This window comes from Octopus bimaculoides, chromosome 2 (assembly GCF_046866305.1).
Source record: "Octopus bimaculoides isolate indiv1 chromosome 2, ASM4686630v1, whole genome shotgun sequence".
Classification (NCBI taxonomy): domain Eukaryota; kingdom Metazoa; phylum Mollusca; class Cephalopoda; order Octopoda; family Octopodidae; genus Octopus; species Octopus bimaculoides.
The window spans coordinates 70,275,787-70,295,781 of record NC_142929.1 but is presented as its reverse complement, the minus strand read 5'-3'; the positions used below and the strand labels follow the sequence as shown (position 1 = coordinate 70,295,781).

The 19,995-nt window shown below is 35.9% G+C and overlaps 1 protein-coding gene across 1 annotated transcript in view; it reads left to right on the top strand.

Moving 5' to 3' along the window:
- The window catches only part of LOC106869240 (uncharacterized), a 22,370-nt gene extending 5,847 nt beyond the window's left edge, over nucleotides 1-16,523 (top strand). The window contains exons 2-5 of the mRNA XM_014914892.3: nucleotides 1,483-1,664; nucleotides 7,840-7,974; nucleotides 11,328-11,540; nucleotides 15,961-16,523. Coding sequence (XP_014770378.1) covers nucleotides 1,483-1,664; nucleotides 7,840-7,974; nucleotides 11,328-11,540; nucleotides 15,961-16,131 — 701 coding nt within the window. The 3' untranslated portion in view covers nucleotides 16,132-16,523. The remainder of the gene's footprint in view (nucleotides 1-1,482; nucleotides 1,665-7,839; nucleotides 7,975-11,327; nucleotides 11,541-15,960) is intronic.
- Nucleotides 16,524-19,995: the final 3,472 nt, after the last annotated feature.

The following is a 19,995-nucleotide window of genomic DNA, read 5'->3' as shown; positions in this document are numbered from 1 at the left end:
CATACATATATATATATGTGTGTGTGTGTGTGTGTGTGTGTGTGTGTGTGTGTGTGTGTGTGTGTGTGTGTGTGTGTGTACTGGACAGGTGGAGGTCCACTTTTTCAAGACACCTACATCGACACCATGTAGGTCTCTCAGGCTTTTAGGAAAGATATTGAACAGCTGTGGGCTCTTGAAACCCAAGATCTTGTAGTAGCTGGTCTTGTATCATGATGACAATATTGGGATCTTTGGCACTATGCAATTACGTCCAGTTCTGCTGTTTCTGTAACTTTCAATAACAAAGTTTGGTACAAGTCCTTCCAAGATTTTCCGAACGCATAATTCTGCATATCTTTCCCGCCTTCGTTCTAAGGAATAGAGACTAAACTATGAGAGCTTCTCCCAGTAGCTGACATGTCGCATTGAGGCGATCTTCTTTCGCAAGATCATGATATATCACGTCCACATTCAAGTTGTTGAGCAGCTGCTTTAACATCCAGCCGTAGTGCTGTAAGAGTTATGTATGTATATATATATATATATATATATATATATAATATGTATATATATATATATATATATATATATATATATATAATATGTATATGTATATATATATATAATATGTATATGTATATATATATATATATATATATATAATATGTATATATATATATATATATATATATATATATATATATATATATATATATATATAATATATATATATATATATATATAATATATATATATATATATATATATATATATATATAGATATAGATAGATACATACATACATACATACATACATACATACATATGTATATATGTATGTAGATATGAATATATGTGTGTGTATGTGTGTGTATCATTATGAACAGCATTCTCATATAGTTTCTAATTTTTCATCCTTTGGTTTTTACCATCGTCATTAACTATTTCTTTTTCTCACTCCTTTTATGCTCTCTTTCTTCTGATGAAAGACTAGCTTACGAAACGTTAAAATACTTTTCTCTTTCCGTCCAATTTTATCCCTTCTATGTTATCCCTCTGTGTTTTTCATTGTAATACACAATGTGTGTGTAGCTGTAGCATATACAGAAAAAGAAATGGGGAGGGAGCTCTAGATTACAAAAACAGTAAAGTACTAACTAAAAACCTCACTGTATTTTGTTGCTTCCATTTATGTTCTTAGTTCAAATCCCGACAAGATTGACATTGCTTTTCAATCGACTATATTTATGGCCTTATAATAGAAAAAATTGATCATGTGTGTATTTGTGTTTGTATTTGTGTGTATATGTGCGGTGTGGTGCACCCGCATTCGTGTACTCACGCACACGCACACACACACGGTGCACCTAAGACACCCAAGACAGCAGTTAGAATATTCAACTTACAAATTTAATTTTTCGAAGAGTGAACCATTTTCGTCATATCTGCCAATAATAGAAAAAGCAGCCTAATTTCTTTCTTATTTCTGTTTTCTATTCAGAAGTCCCATATAAATTGGTATTCATCATCTTGGCAAGTTTTTGTCTTCATTTAACCAAATCAGCTCCCGTTGAAACTGGTGAAGAAACTTATCCACACAGTTTTGATATCGATTTAGTGAAACACATCAAATCTACCGGCTATGAATCAATGCGACGAGTTGAATTCACTTTCCTGACATACGTAAGTCATTGTTTAACTATGATTAATATAGTCATTTGCGTATCACGTTTAATACAAATATGCCACGAAACTGCGGTATCCGACAGGAGATAAGATCTCTTATGGACGTACTGTATTTAAAAACACAAATATTGCAGTAGCAGACGAAACTCGTCCTGCAGCGGTGGTAGTAAAGCTAGAGGTGCATTTCTGCCTCTTTCGGTTTTGTCAGTAATATTTACTTACTTGTTTCAGTCATTAGGCTGCGGCCATGCTGGGGCATCACCTTAAAGAATTGTAATCGAACTTATCGGCCCCAGTACTTATTATTGTCATTGTTAAGTGAGAGAGCAGTGCATGCCATCAAAGTGATACTGGGGTAAAATATACGAAACCCAATATATACATCATGACTACACGTCCGATAAGGGTACACCAGGCACATGCATCACAACTATATGTGCGTAACATGGTGATCTCATATCAAGATAAACAGCGCATGACCTTGCAGGTGGAGCCCAGTTAGATTTTCTTCAGATCGAGTAGCCCATCTTGCTCAAAAGGTCCCTGAATAAGGGTTGTTTAAGGATGTTGAACGAAACATCCATGTTTCCAGAAGTGAATTATCCAAACCCCAAAGAATTCTTCTCAACACATGGCTGTGATGCTCCTCCACTACTTCTGCTCGTGGTCAGAGATGCACATATCATTGTCCATCAAGGAACATATTCAACTGATTAAGGTCAAACAACTGTCAAGCAAATCTGGTGTATTGAGCAAGAATATTTGCTGTAGCCCTTCTTTTATACCAAGACAAAACAATGTACATGATAACACTTCCAGTCAGTTAAGATCAGAAGCTATGAGAGCCACTGCCTGGTACTGCATTATTATTATTATTATTATTATTATTATTATTATTATTATTAAGGCGGCGAGCAGACAGAATCGTTAGCACGCCGGGTGAAATGCTTAGAGGTATTTCGTCTGCCGCTACGTTCCGAGTTCAAATTCCACCGAGGTCGACTTTGCCTTTTATCCTTTCTGGGTCGATAAAATAAGTACCATTTGAACACTGGGGTCGATGTAATCGACACATTCTCTCGCCCCAAATTGCTGCCCTTGTGGCAAAATTTGAAACCATTTTTATCATTATTATTATTATCATTATTATTATTTAGAAAGCCTGGTACTTATTCTGTCGGTCTCTTTTGACTAAATGTCAATAAAGAGAAGCAATACCAGTGCTTATATGTAAATTATGTCTTTCGGCTAGATTAGTGGTTCTCAACTGGGGTCCATATGGTCCCTGAGGGTCCATATAAGATTTTGGGGGTCCACGCAACAAAATAGTAAATTGAGGATCCACAATAGTATTTCAAGGGCTCCTGAAAAAATCTTGCTTTAGATGTATATATTGCAAGAAACAGCTAGATTTCATTCTCTAACATTTTACAGAGTTCAACCTACACAAGTTAATGTAAGACGTTTCTATAAAATTAGTTTTTAAACATCGAACGACTATGGAGATCCACAAGAATAAATAGCAACCAAAGGAGTCCATAAATTTTTTTTTTTTTTTTTTTTTAGTGGTTGAGAACCCCTGAGCTAGATGGTTTGTCTGTTTTCTTTACTCCGTTGGACTTCGTAGTTCACAACAGTTTGACTTACGCTTTAAAAAAAATAATAAAAAGATGCAGGGGAGATAATCCTAAAATTTTACTATATTTGACGGCATAAAAGATGCGTGTGTGTATTAAACGCACACCATTCCAACAGTATATATTCAAGGGAAAATGTTTTTAGCGCAATAAAGCTTATGTCTGGCCCAACTTCGCATGCAAGACGCAGGATGATTTGGGGAACACTTTCTGGTGGGGTAGAAAATGCGTTTTATATGTCATCAAATTTGGTAAGACCTTTCATATAGACGCAGGCATGGATGTGCAATTAAAGAGTTAATTCTGCAACTGCGTGGTTTCATATTCAGTCCTACCAAGCAGCACTTTAGGCTGCCTGTCTTTTACAGCAACCTCGGGAGTAAATGTGACAGACGTAATTGTGCAGAAGTTTGTCGCGCGCGTGTGTGTATTTGCGTGAATGTGCGTGAGTGTGCGTGCGTGTGTGTGTGTGTGTGTGTGTGAGTGTGTGTGTGTTCGTGTGCGTGTGTGTGCGTGTACTCACCCACGAGCCTATGTGTTTGTGTTTGTCTCCTCTCACTTAACCGGTATTGGCTTACGCCGCTGTAACTTAGCGGTTCGGTTCGGTAGAAGAGACCTGTAGAATAAGTATAAATACATATGTATTCGGATCAATTTATTTGACTAAAACCTTCAATGCGGTGTCCCAGGATGGCCGCAGTACAATTACTAAAACAAGTAAAAGAAAAAAAATAAAGAATAATTAAAATCAATTAAATGTCGAATGATGTGGGCAACAAGCTGACTTCTAGTTACGCTCGGAGCATCAAGTTACTTTTTACTTCCCTCTTCCATAATTATCTAGCAATTATAAGTGTGTGTGTGTGTGTGTGTGTGTGTGTGTGTGTGTGTGTGTGTGTGTGTGTGCGTGAGTGTGTGTGTGTGTGTAAACATACGTATATATTATTTAGGATCTATTTTAAAACGGGGGCCACATTTTTCATTAATGTTTTACGTAGTGTTTTTGGTACGGAAAGACTTTCAAACTTCGTATACTTATCTATTTTGTGTTATAGAACAGAAAAATATTTTTGTATTCGAATTTATTTCATGTAAAAAATTGTCTTATTTCGATAATTTCAACCAATCACTGACAAGTATTCAGTTGTTTATATTTACTCCTTTGGCTGATTAAGCGATGTAAAGCGTATTTAATCTCCATACCTTCGTTTTATTTGCTTTTTTCATTTTAAATTTGCTTTAACCCTAACCCTATCGGCTGAATGGACGTCAGTGATTGGTTGAAATTACAGAAATACGACAACTTTAACATGGAAAAACTTATGGATTTCTTTTTTTTAAAGAAGACTAAGAGAAAAAGATGTTTTATATGACACATTCTACCAGTGTTCCAAGTTTCAAAGTGTTTCGTTAATGAAAAATGTGGCCCCCGTTTTAAAAAAGTTCCATTATTTATTCCACATCCTCGCGTTGTTGTTCATGTTTGGATTGACTATATATACACATACACGCATGTATGTATGTATGCGCACGTGCGTGTGAGTGTGTGTGTGTGAGAGAGAGAGAGAGAGAGAGAGAGAGTGAGTGAGTGAGTGAGTGAGAAGTCACTCTTAATGCTATTGGTAACATATAAACCATTACAGCCTACCGCGTGTTCGAGCAGTCGGCAACTAAACTGGCAACCTAACAAGTTTGCATGGTAAGAAGGATGGTTTTCGGTAAACTCCCAGCAGGACGAAAAAAAATCCTGTCAAAGGCGGATAAACGCAGTGGAGTCAATAGCAATCCGCTGCTAGGAGTCAGAAAACTAGCTTTTCTTAAAACATCACTCTCGATAAAATGATTTAGCGCCTGCGAATTTGTTTGCAGCCAGTAATGTAGATTAGTTCTTCTTTGGTTAGGGTATTCGGCTCGCAAACGTAAGGTCGTGAGTTCAATTCCCAGCGACGTATTGTGTCCTTAAGCAAGACACTTTATTTCACTGTTCCAGTCCCCTCATCTGGCAAAAATGAGTAGCATCTGTACTTCAAAGGCCCAGTCTTGTCACACTCTGAATCACGCTGAATCTCCCTGAGAACTACGTTAAGGGTACACGTCTCTGTGGAATGCTCAGCCACTTGCACGTTAATTTCACGAGCAGGTTATTCCGTTGATCGGATCAACTGGAACCCTTGTCGTCGTAACCGACGGAGTGCCAGTTAAATGCATCTAAGCAATATTTCATTTGGAGGAAACACGGTGGAACTACTGTTATATAATGAATTACTGTCTTATAGAAATACAGAGTAAAAGATGTTTTATATGACACATTCTACCAGTGTTCCAAGTTTCAAAGTGTTTCGTTAGTGTTTCGTTAAGAAAATACTGGCGCCCCCGTTTTAAAATAGATCCGAAATACATTTAACTGGCTTATTTATATTTCCATTCAGACATTACTATATCAGCTTCACCTTCCCTCCACTGATGTCGTTGTAATAAATGCCAGAAATAATTGACCGACTTTATCGCTCTCTACTTTAAAAACGTGAACGGAAAAATTAGTAATTGGCATCAACACGTGATCAGGAGCCAATAAAATAAGAGATACATACCGTGCTAGCTTTAGATGAGTAGTCACTCGTATAGTTAATGTAGTTAACTAAAAAGAATGTTGATTAAAATTACAATATTGAGGTTAAGAACAACTTTAAATTACAGTTTCTGGTTCAAAAAGTAGGGGAAACAACTCTGAAATTTAAATTGAAATTTATTTATCTAATATGGAATGCCGTGGATGGTGAATCTGCTCTTTGGTAGTACAGTGATAGCTTGGTTCCTGTTCTGGGCATGTTAGACATTACCAGCGAAGCGTAGTTTAAATGTGACTACAAGATGTTAGGATTAAAAGGAATATATATATATATATATATATATATATATATATATATATATATAGATAGATAGATAGATAGATAGATAGATAGATAGATAGATAGATATATATATAGATAGATAGATATATATATAGATAGATAGATATATAGATAGATAGATAGATAGATAGATAGATAGATAGATAGATAGATAGATAGATAGATAGATAGATAGATAGGTGCAGGAGTGGCTGTGTGGTAAGTCACTTGCTTACCAACCACATGGTTCTGGGTTCATTCCCAATGCGTGGCACCTTGGGCAAGTGTCTTCTACTATAGTCTCGAGCCGACCAAAGCCTTGTGAGTGGATTTGGTAGACGGAAAACTGAAACAAGTAAAAGAGTAATATATATATATATATATGTGTGTGTGTGTGTGTGTGTGATTAATGAGTACTGTAAATCCTTTAAAATAATGCATTGGAGAAGGGAAGGAATACCTAAGTGTGCTAGCTGCCTAAAAACCTAATTGTAAAAATGAGCTAACATTAGCTCATCTAGAAGAACAACAATTTGCATAGAGGAGGGTAGAAACGCAAGGGCTAGTTGTGAAGGCAAATACCACGAAACAGAAACGTTTCGAAATTGTTGTAAGTACCATTTAGCAAGCAAATGAAAAATGCATATCAAAGACTGACCCGCGACTAAAGACGGTGAATGATGAAAAATTAATGGCGTTTCATATTCTATTGCATTTTTTTATTCTTTTATTCTTTTACCTGTTTCAGTTATTTGACTTTGGCCATGCTGGAACACCGCCTTGAAGGGTTTTAGTCGAACAACTCGACTGCATGACTTATTTCTTAAGCCTAGTATTTATTCTATCGGGATCTTTTGCCGAACTGCCAAGTTACGGGGGCGCAAACACACCAACACCGGTTGTCAAGCGGTAATGGGGTGAGCATCACTGCGCACACACACACACACACACACACACATTTATACGACGGGCTTCTTTTAGTTTCCGTCTGCCAAATCCACTCACAAGGCTTTGGTTGGCCCGAGGCTATAGTAGAAGACACTTGCCCAAGGTACCTATACAATGGGACTGAAACCGGAGCCATATGGCTGGAAAGCAAAAGACTTACCATATTTTAAGATATCACGTTATTTTCTTTCAGTAAAGGTAGCGAGCTGGCAGAATTGTTACCGCGCCGGACAAAATGCCTAGCAGTGTTTCTTCCGACACTTTACGTTCTGAGCTCAAAAGCCACCGAAGTCGACTTTGTCTTTCATCCTTTCAACATTGTTATTATCGAGTCCAAAAACAAGTAGGGCCGGTTCCCCGGTTTCAGTGGATATAAGTAACCGGGATCACAACATTCTTCTTGAATGAGAGACCAGTCTGTCGCAAAGTTATTCTTTTACAGCTGAATAGACTCGAACAACGCAAAGCAAAGTGTTTTGCTCAAAAACACAACGCACCGCCCGTTGTGGGAACCGAAACCACGATCCGATGATCATGAATGCAACACTCTAACCACTTGGCTACGTGCATTCATCCTGTCAGGGTCAATAAAATAAGTATCTGTTCAGCACCGGGGTCGATGTAATCGGTTTCCCCATCCACTTAGTGGCCTTGTGTCAAAATTATAAAGGATTATTTCAATCATTTATTTTGTAGTGCAATCGATTGGATAAAGAAGAAAACACGTACATTGCTTTCTGTACTAACGAATGGCTGAATAACAGCAAAGAATTTTTCACTGAATTCGATTACATTGCGAATAATACTTTTGTAAGTGAAAAAGATTTTACGGTAAGTTTTGTCCCGATTTTCAGTATACTTTTTTGAGATAGACAAATTGTTAATAAATTTTATGCGCTAAACGCCTGACGCATTGAAGTACTAATAATGTTCTAACAAAAAATGGTTATAGAACAGATTTATGATACACAACTTTCATCAAACACACACACACACACACACACACACATATACATACACTGTTTTATGAAATGTATTAAATATATGTATTATCTATAATATTTTTTAAGTGTTTGATGTCATGATTAACTTAAATTTGCTTTTGTACAATAAAAAAGTGACATAATAGTTTACAGTTTAAGGGAGATAATTATCATTTATACAATTTTTTTTAATGTAATGCTTAAAAGAAAATGAAATAAATTAATTGATTAATTAACTAAATAAATAAATGAAATTGCTTTCTATTTCGATTCCATTTTCCATATTTTTTTTTTATCACAATAAGTAACCCAAATCCGAATATAGGAAGCAGAAATTGTGTGATGAAAATGAATATTCATTGTGGTTGAAGTTATAGGAAAGTGGGTTATACATCTTTAGATTGTATACCTGACTTCCTACTATAAAATTAAAGAATATAACGGAACGCTGAACTCCAGACTAAACAACTTAAACAATATTTATTTAGGTGGTAAATCTATAAACATCTTTACTTGTTGTTGTTACCGCTTCTGTGTGTATGAGCATAGTGCTGGGACGTTGTTCTATAGATGTGAGCGAGCTGTCGAGCGTAAGTCCGAAAGATGTAAAGACAGCTTTAATACACGTCCATGCTCATGGTCGGCCGACCGTAAAAGAGCGAGCTGTCTAGTGTAGAGAGACAGCTTAAACACACGTCCATGCTCAATCGCTGGCCAGTGAGAAAGAGAATGAATTGAGCGGGAAACGCTTGCTTGTTTAATTCTACGCATGCGTAAGACTACGCATGCGCATGCGTTACTACAGAGCTCCCTCGCCAGAGCGGAAACGCACGATAAATGAAATCTGTTAGAACGCCTGAGGCAGGATGGCCACTGAAAAACCACCCACAAGATGTGGTACAAACACACACAAAGAAAATTCAAAGAAATGAAATGTACACTTGTGAAATACATGCATGCAACGTATAAATGAAATGACAATGACAAAACAACCGTGATGACAACTGTCCAGGAAACTGGAATCACGCGATGTAAAAGTCTGAGCGTTTGTTTTCCCTGAAAGGAAAGAAAATGTATGAGTGCACAAGTGTGTGTGTGAGAAAAAACACAGAACAAGTGAAAGTGTCTGTAGTATAGACTGCGAAAAATCCCAAAACACCGAGATAGAGTACATTGATGAAGACGTCGGCGCAGGAACTGCTATAGCTGTGTTCTGTATGTGTGGTGGTAATGATGTTGACAGTGGTAATGATCTGTTGAAACTTGGCGACGTCGGGGGGAATGCTTGTAGTTGGTAGTAGTAATTGTTGTCGTCACGGTGGTAATCTTGGTTGGGGCACGACGCTGGTGGCGAAAAAGCTGTTTGGTGATGAGTGTTTGAAGAGGTACTCTTTTACAGAACGATCGACAGACAAATCTCTGTACGACCATTAGCGAAAACCTCGAAGAAAAATTTTCTTAACCCAAGATGAAAGAACGACCGTGCGAAATGAATAACAAGAGTTATTGTGTGGCATAAAAGATGTATGTGTAATGTGAGAGTGTGAAATGCGACATATAAAAACATAATAAAAAGCAGGCCGTAATTCTTGTCTGTTTTTCGTGAGTGGAAAAAAATCCACTCTAACAGAGGCGAGAATAAAAACCGCTCTTGTTGAGTCGTGTTGACTATGGTTGGAGATGTTGGTAATGAGTCAGTCTCCATGGCCGTATTTGTTCTTTAGTCGAGGTTCACCAGTTATAAGTTGGTAGTCCAGAGTCCATGCTGCGTTTTTTCTTCGTCGGGGTCACCAGTTATAGGAAAGTGGGTTATACATCTTTAGATTGTATACCTGACTTCCTACTATAAAATTAAAGAATATAACGGAACGCTGAACTCCAGACTAAACAACTTAAACAATATTTATTCACGTGGTAAATATATAAACATCTTTACTTGTTGTTGTTACCGCTTCTGTGTGTATGAGCATAGTGCTGGGACGTTGTTCTATAGATGTGAGCGAGCTGTCGAGCGTAAGTCCGAAAGATGTAAAGACAGCTTTAATACACGTCCATGCTCATGGTCGGCCGACCGTAAAAGAGCGAGCTGTCTAGTGTAGAGAGACAGCTTAAACACACGTTCATGCTCAATCGCTGGCCAGCGAGAAAGAGAATGAATTGAGCGGGAAACGCTTGCTTGTTTAATTCTACGCATGCGCAGGCGTTACTACAAAGTAATCATAAGTTTTAACGGTGTGAACAGACTAGTATAAAAATACTTAACTAAGAGATTTCTTTATAAAAAAATACAAAATACTGATAAATAAAAAGACCAGCATTCTTGTAGCAAAAGTCGCTTGGTTTACAACTAAAAGTTAACTGGCTGAAGTAAACTAGCTTTCAATTATCTACAATCTGAGACTCCTTATAATTAACTAGACGTATCTAACTAGGGCTTCATGTATCTAGACACGGCTATCTGAATTTCGTGTAATGGACACATGTAACTGTGAACTCTTATAACTAGACATATTTTACTGAGATCTCGTGTAACTGGACCTTGGGTACAAGGCTGTCTTAAGGTATGGACACACTGGACAGTTGCCCGGGATTTCACTGATCTAGGGACCCAGTTCTGATCTGTGTATGTTGCGGATTGTTTTCAGTGAATAAATACTATATGGCACAGTGTAATGATTTTTCTCAGAGCCTATAAAGCTGTTAAGACGGCCCTGCTTAGGTTGTTATATATATCTGACTTGGACTTCCTATAGCTTGACCCTTCTACAAGCATCTAATTTTCTATACGCATAATCCTACTGAAAAATTAGAGTCGCAACTGACCAAGTCCATTGGATGACAGATGGTTAGTTTAAGAACCGATTGATTATTCATATCACTAGTGCTGCAATATGTGTACCAAATACTGTAAACTCTAAAATACTCAATATTGTTGTTGAAAGCAGCGTAAGTATTGAATGGTTGACGACTGTTTTATTAGTTAAAAGAGATATATACAAATTCTAACATGGATTTAACATAGTGAAGTTCGGAAAATTACTTCAGACACTCTATGCTGAGAAGGTATTACTTTATATTGCCTCTCCGTGTTTCATTGTATTATGGAATCTCTGCAATCTAAATTGTCTATGAAATTACACGAAAACGTATATATAATCCACTTTGTCTTTAGGGTTTTTTTGTTTTGTTTTTTTTTTATAGAATTTTCTGAAGAAGTTGGCATTTACTTTGGACCGATACATAAATCTGTTTGAAATTCTTCTGGACATGATGAAGACACCTCTCTGTAAACATAAACCAGCGCATGTCCGTTGTAAATTATGTAGCAGGTTTCCTAATAGAATTACAACAGACTACTGCACTTTAAAAGTGACTACCCATAAACTTAAAGACTTGAAAATTCAACTTATACAGGTAAGACCTAAATACTTTCTTCTCGTTATTTGTTAATTTAGATCATTTGCCTCATTTAGATCAGTATAAACCATAGTATACCCACATCTGATGCAAATGACACCGTTACTTTCAAACCAGATACCAACGATGGGTCATATCGCAAATGGATTTGCTTTCAAATGAAACACTGTCATACTTGTGCTGAGACTATGCTTTTTAGGTCCGACTCTACCGAAAGAATATTCTAAAAGGTATACCAGTGTGAAATATTCGGACCAATAAAATCACTTGCTTTTTCTTTACTGATCTGGAATAAGTGCACATGACCTTTGTAGGTCCTTAATGACGTTGATGTTTTGTTTAAACTGTTGTTGGCTAATACCTACAAGAAATACCATGTACCCGGATCATCTCTAAAGAAACTGAATCGCTGAAAATAGCGTGAAGTTTATTTGCCGATGTGCTGCGACGTAGCACATGTGAAAGAAAATTAAATTACAAATTAAAAACAACTCTAGTTATTCCGAGGCCAGTTGTTTCGCCTGGTCTGAAACATTCAGGTGTTCTTTAACACTCGGCGTCGTTCGAGGGGATTTCCCTGGACGCTATACCACAGCAAATTTGGTGTATAAACAAAACGCATATACTATGTATGTGCGACAGATATGTTTACATTACTAGTAGTGCTTTTAATTCGTAATATAATTTTCTTTCACATAGCTACGCCGCAGTGCATCAGTAAATATACTTGACTCTGAATATAAGTCCTAGACCGGCGATTCACTTCGTTTCGAGATGATCCGAGTACATGGTATTGATAATCCACAACAATGGCAAAATATCGACATCTACCATCCTCGGTGATTCCTCGAGTTGTCTCACCTGGCCTGTGATATTCCAGTGTTCTTTAACACTCAGCTACAACGCAGCAAATTTGCCGTATAAACAACCCACATACACTATGTATGTGCGACCGATAATGTTTATATATAGATAGATAGATAGATAGATAGATAGATAGATAGATAGATAGATAGATAGATAGATATAAACATATGTCGTCTCCGACGAGAGAGTCCATCATTATTATAATTATGGTTGGGAGCTTAAGTGTCATGTTTTGTTGATATTTATAAAGCGTCAGTATAGATTTCTACTCAGTTCAATATAATGATAATATATCATTGAACTATATCGTGATACAGACTGTCAAAGCATCGGTCAGTAGTCCAATGCTCTACTCAACTCACTGCTGCTGGCTGTTGCTCTAAATTTGAACTACGCAGTTGTCAGATAAATTAGTTCGCTTTTTACTACCCAGCACACCTTTATGACTCTTTATATGGATTTTTTTAATATGCTTTTATATTTTTATATTCATATTTGAATTTTGTAAACTTCATGAACTGAACTTTGTAAATCTCTGAAGAGGACTAGAGAATCATGCATGTATCTCCATTGCATCCTTTTCATCTACCAATTACTCCAGCTTACTGAAGTTATATTGATAGGATGGGGCATGTCACCAATAGGCCGAAACAGCTGTAAGACTTTGTCCCTTCTCTGGTCACTAGATGTCCTTTTGAATTTTTAATTGTTGATATGACATAGTGTGTCAGATGTGTTTGTATATTGTCTTTATTGTCCTTTTGGTTGAAAAATAAATAGGTTAATTAACATAGTACAGTGTCTGCAAGATGACGAGTACCACATATTCCCCTCCATTTTCTTATTGCTATATATATATATATATATATATATATATATATATATATATATATATATATATATATATATATATATATACACATATATATATATCTACAGACACACACACATACACACACACACACACACATATATATATATATATATATATATATATATATATATATATATATATTTAGATAGATACATATATACACATATATATATATATATATATATATATATATATATATATATACATATATATACACACATATATATACATATAGATATATACATATATATACACACATATATATTCATATATATATATACACACATATATATACATATATATTCATATATATACACATATATATACGGAAAATGAACCTCCATCAACTATTCTGCCTATATGTCTGTGCATACCTTTCAATACCATGTATGCCATAAGGTCTGCAAATCTAACGGAAGCCTCAAAATACATTTTAAGATCCACAACGATCAGAACTTAACTGCAGCTCTTGGTTGTCCAAATCGGATATGCATTCTATGTGGATGTCTTTTCAAAACATTCTCTGGTTTAAAAAGCTACATCAGACACCATGATTGTTCTAAGGTATAGGTACAGGAGGTGGTCAGATTCTGCATAAGGAGTAGACAACCACCATACATGTGTGTGTGCGTGCATGTGGGCGTGCGTACGTGTGTGTATATACATGTATATATACATACTTAAAAATGTAAACTGGCATATATCAAAAGAATGTGTGATTAATAAATGGTTAATAATCAAGGCGAAATACTTCTTAAGCACTCTGCAGATAAAATTACACCAACCTATCAAAAAGTCTTGTGGTCGGTATTGTACTCCAAGTAATCCGAAATCAAATCCGTCATCAGTCAAACGTTTAAATTCATGGTTCTAGTACCCAGTTAAGATGGTAGGATTTTGCAGAGTAATACATAAAATAGACAGAAATAATGGATTATATACATTTTTTTATGTATTATAGGCTTACAGCTGTTTCAGATATGAGTTTGGGTGCGTTCATAGTTCAATCTTATCAATCGATCGATATATAGGGAACCACCAACCGAAAGCTATCTTCGTCAGAGCCGAAACAAGTCTACTGCCAAAGAAAACGGCTGGTGGTTCTCTATACGTATTCAGTCGATCGATCAATCGATTGATAAGATTGAACTACCAAAGCACCCAAACGCATATCTTAAACATATAAATAAATGTATATAATACATTATTTTTGTCTATTATATACAGGCATATATGTGTGTGTGTGTGCGCGCGCGCGTGTATCGAGACGCCATAGACTTCCATTTTTCGTGATCGTCAAATTAATACACCTTGTTTGCTGTTCCCTCACTTGTCTCTCTGGCTGTTTTTGTTTTATTGTTTGTACAATCCTAAACCCACCCCCGTGCGCGCGAGCGCTCATACAATACAGTATTATAGATCCATTAGTTCAACCGATTGGTAAAATCGGTTGAGATGAATTTATAATACTTTATCTATAGGTGCCTGATGTTTTATTTTATGACTTATGAATTCTTAGACGGCTGTATGTGTGTGTGTGTGTGTGTGTGTGTGTGTGTGTGTGTGTGTGTGTGTGTGTGTGTGTGTGTGTGTGTGTGTGTGTGTGAGAGAGAGAGAGAGAGAGAGAGAGAGAGAGAGAGAGAGAGTGCGGAAGAGAGAAAAGAAGAGAGAGAGGTGAGAGCGGAAGACATCCACTACAGGCGGAGATAATTTAATACATTCAGCCATTATGCTGTATGGTAATTGATAGGCTTGTACTTGTCTATGTTGCTCAAATACATACCGTTGGCCTCTCCAAGTTCTTTCTCTTTGAAGGAAAAGGGCGGCGGTGAGCTGGCAGGGTAGTCAGAGCGTCGGATAAAATATTTTGAGATTTGTGTTCAAATCCCGCCGAGGCCTACTTTGCTTCTTATCCTTTTGGGTTCTGTAATATAAAAGACCAATCAGCTACTGGGACCGATGGTATCAACTAACCTCCACTGCTTTCAAAATTGCTAGCTTTGTGTCTAAATAAGAAACAATATAACTCAAAGAAAGAAAGAAAGGGGCCGTATCTTCAAGACTGGTTTTTCTCGCAAAACATTTTTAGAAACTGAGTGATGATGAATGAATCAATCAGTGATAAACGATATTCTTTAAGGGCGGTGCACTGGCAGAATCGTTAAAAGCATCGGTAAGTCTTCTGACTCTACCTTCTGAGTTCAAATTCCGCTGTCAGGTCAACTTTGTCGTTCATCCTCTCCGGAGTTCATAAGTAAAATACCAATCAAGTATTTGGGTCGTTGCAATCGACTAACCCCTCTTCCAAAATCCAGGCGTTGTGCCTATAATTTTATACCTTGTCCCTGGGCAGTAAGGCTCAGTTTTCATGTCGCATAAATGACGAAGATCACAAAATTCTCCTGAATGGGAAAGTCCATTCAAGACAAACAACTTTAAGTGGGTGGGACAAGTCGATTACATCGACTCCAGTACTTTATTTTATTGACTCCGAACGGATGAAAGACAAAGTTGATCTCGGTGGGATTTGAACTCAGAACGTAAAGAGCCTTACAAAACGTCACTAAGCATTTTGTTCGACGTGCTGTCGATTCTGCCATCTCACCACCTTTGTGCATGTGTTAAAAACAATTTAATGATATTCTGTTTAAAATATTATCCATTTATCATTTTCAGCTTTCTGAGAAATATATGGAGAAAGACTTACAGAAATTGCGTCATTTCGTCCAAGAAGCTACTCTCCAACAGCATGAAGATTTTGTCTTGAAAATGTTAACAAGAACTTCAGCAGAACTAAACCAAATTCAGGGGATTGTTGTGGGTGTTTCAGACAACGCTGGTTATTAAATATTTTAATATTTTAATCAACCTAAGTTCTGAATCGAAACAATCTCTCTCAAACACATACTCTTTCCTTTTCTCACTCTCTCGTAGACCTTTGAATTCTTCATCTCTCACCAAACATTTTAAACTGTATATATCATCATCATCATCGTTATATACGATCAAGTCATGTACGATTTGTGGTGACTATTTAAAATACTCATATATATCTCCCGTTGTACTAATACGTTTGTCTGAATTCTTTGTATTATATATATATATATATACACATCTCTGTGTGTATGTTTGAATATTAAATGTATATGAAATATATCTTAAGTTTAATATTGTTTATTTCAACTACATAGACAAACAACTAGTATCAATGCTAATAAAACTACAAAATAAATAAATAAATAAATGAATAAAACAGCGTTTGTTTTATATTCATCAAATTCTCTTATGCAACTTTTTTTCCTTCTAACTACTATAAATATTTTGCATTATATTATCGTTCCTATTGTGGTATGTCTACGATTTTTGTGAATTGTTATAACAAAAATTTCATTTTCTAAAAACTCAATCATATATCTAATATTTTCTTACAATTGAATTGGTTTCATAAATCTATCATTGTAATCATAAGCTATATGTAGATTTGGGATAGAGATATTACCAAATTCATCAACATTTCCTTAAAATATTTCCGAATTCGGAGTTTTGATCCTTCGACACCGTGACATTCGGTATTCTGTGTTTTTTTAGCTTTTCAAGCTTTCGGTATCTTAATTTTTTAGTTTTCTCGCATTCGGCCGAAACGTATCGCTATAGTATTTCTAGTTCACACAAAACCGAAACGTATTGCTATGATATTTCTAGTTCCAGAACGTTGGTAAACTGCATTGGCAATATTTGGAGTTATTTCGGTTAAAGGTTTTATTTAATTTCGTATGTGTATTTCGTGTGCAAGATTCTTGATGTGGATACGTGTGTTGAAAGAAATACAATTAAACCTTGGGAGAGGCATTATGCCGGTAATAAACACACGCACTGATTCAGTCCTTTATTAATTTATAAACAGTATATAGTTTTTTGTTAAATAATTTCATTGCACTCTTGCAATCTCTTCAGTAACTTGTCTCTCCACTTCCATTTATTTTGAATTCAAAATAAATGGAAGTGGAGAGACAAGTTACTGAAGAGATTGCAAGAGTGCAATGAAATTATTTAACAAAAAACTATATACTGTTTATAAATTAATAAAGGACTGAATCAGTGCGTGTGTTTATTACCGGCATAATGCCTCTCCCAAGGTTTAATTGTTTTATTTAATTATTTATTTAAACGCAGTCACAGTTGCGTCAGTTTTTACGGAAAACAAGATGTAATTTATGTACAGATCAGAGTCTGAAGTCAAACATTACGAACATAAAATGAATGTGACTTACCTGACGCTACGAAAGTATATAAGTATTGACGAAGGGAAGGGGGTGAATGTAATATTCCGGCATAGCATTTTAGATATATAAAAAAAACAATAAAACAGCGATCAACACCCAATACGTGACTGATAATCTATTTTATCGATCTCGGAAGGATGAAAGGTAAAACGAAACACTTTGAAACTTGGAACACTGGTAGAATGTGTCATATAAAACATCTTTTTCTCTTAGTCTTCTTAAAAAAAAAAGAAATCCCTAAGTTATTCCATGTTAAAGTTGTCGTATTTCTGTAATTTCAACCAATCACTGACGTCCATTCATCCGATATACATTAAGTGCCGACTACATAAACAAACGATTCTGAAACAATTCTATCGGTGATAGGGTTAGGGTTAGGGTTAGGGTAAAACAGCAAATTTAAAAAGAAAAAAGCAAATAAAACGAAGAAAAAAAAAGAAAATGAAAAAAGCAAATAAAACGAAGCTATGGCTTAATCAGCCAAAGGAGTAAATATAAACAACTGAATGCTTGTCAGTGATTGGTTGAAATTATCGAAATAAGACAATTTTTTACATGAAATAAATTCGAATACAAAAATATTTTTCTGTTCTATAACACAAAATAGATAAGTATACGAAGTTTGAAAGTCTTTCGGTACCAAAAACACTACGTAAAACATTAATGAAAAATGTGGCCCCCGTTTAAAAAAAAATCCAACATCAGTGAATGTTTCCTTCACTGTTTCCTATATCAGAATCGATGGTTTCTTGAACGGGCGTGTGACTGGCTGCCACTTACGCACCATTGAAAAAGACCAAAAGCACTGAAATACATCTGGCACTCTCGCTGGCCGCTGCTGAGATGAATTTTGGTCTCTTTCCGATATTTATTGTGTTTTTAATACAGCAAGCCCATAAGATATGTTATTTCAGGTCAAACTGACCTTTCGGCAGTGTGTGTGCATTGAGTATGATACATAGATGGCTTTTCCATTTAATACTACCTCAGTTACGTACACCGGAAAGTTATAATAGTTTCGAACATAGGCACCAGGCCAGAAATTTAGTGGGAGCAGAACAGTCGACTGGCATCGGTGGGATTAGAACTTGGAACATAAAAGGCTGTTGTAACGGTTCTGCGAAAACCACAGTCGTATACAGGTGTTTCTAATACATATACAAGGCTCAAATTTTAGAGGGACGAGGCTTGATCAATTAAATTACCCCAGGACTTGACTTGTACATTATTCCATGGACATCAGAGGAATGAAAGAAAGCTCCACTTTGACGGCGTTTGGACTTCAAACGTAAAGATACTGCGCAAATATTACAAAACATTTTCAAAACATTTTCACTCCCCATCAAATAATATAACAACGGTTAAAGAACATTTTGATCTCATTCGATAATTAAGTAATAGCGGTAGCTAGATAGTTGAATGATCTCCCTTGCAAGAAAGCTCTTGGAGTAACCTCCCTTCTCTAAATTTCTCGAAAGCATCAATGTCACGAGACGTGATTCTTAATTATTCAAGAAGCTTGGCGTTTCTCTTTGAAGTTTCTAGAATGTCTAGCGTTCCATTAATAAAAACAGCTTGCTAACCCAGCTTTTCGATTAGACTTAGAGCCATTCACGACGTTGCTATGTCCGTCTATTTCTCTACGTTTCATGACTGAAGGTCACTATTTCGCAGAGGTTACTACATTCAACCAGTTTATACAATTTGATTCCATGTATTATCATCGATAGAAGAATCAAATATATTTTTATGTAGTCAATGTCCAGATCGGATCTATTTTAAAACGGGGGCCACATTTTTCATTAATGTTTTACGTAGTGTTTTTGGTACGGAAAGACTTTCAAACTTCGTATACTTATCTATTTTGTGTTATAGAACAGAAAAATATTTTTGTATTCGAATTTATTTCATGTAAAAAATTGTCTTATTTCGATAATTTCAACCAATCACTGACAAGTATTCAGTTGTTTATATTTACTCCTTTGGCTGATTAAGCGATGTAAAGCGTATTTAATCTCCATACCTTCGTTTTATTTGCTTTTTTCATTTTAAATTTGCTTTAACCCTAACCCTAACCCTAAGGTTAGGGTTAGGGTTAGGGTTAATTGTTTCAGAATCGTTTGTTTATGTAGTCGGCACTTAATGTATATCGGCTGAATGGACGTCAGTGATTGGTTGAAATTACAGAAATACTACAACTTTAACATGGAATAACTTATGGATTTCTTTTTTTTTTAAGAAGACTAAGAGAAAAAGATGTTTTATATGACACATTCTACCAGTGTTCCAAGTTTCAAAGTGTTTCGTTAATGAAAAATGTGGCCCCCGTTTTAAAAAAGATCCCCTTTTACTGTCTATATATTACACTACTAAGTCAAAGATATTCAAGAGTTGTCTCTCATATCTTCTGAAACCACTACCATATTAC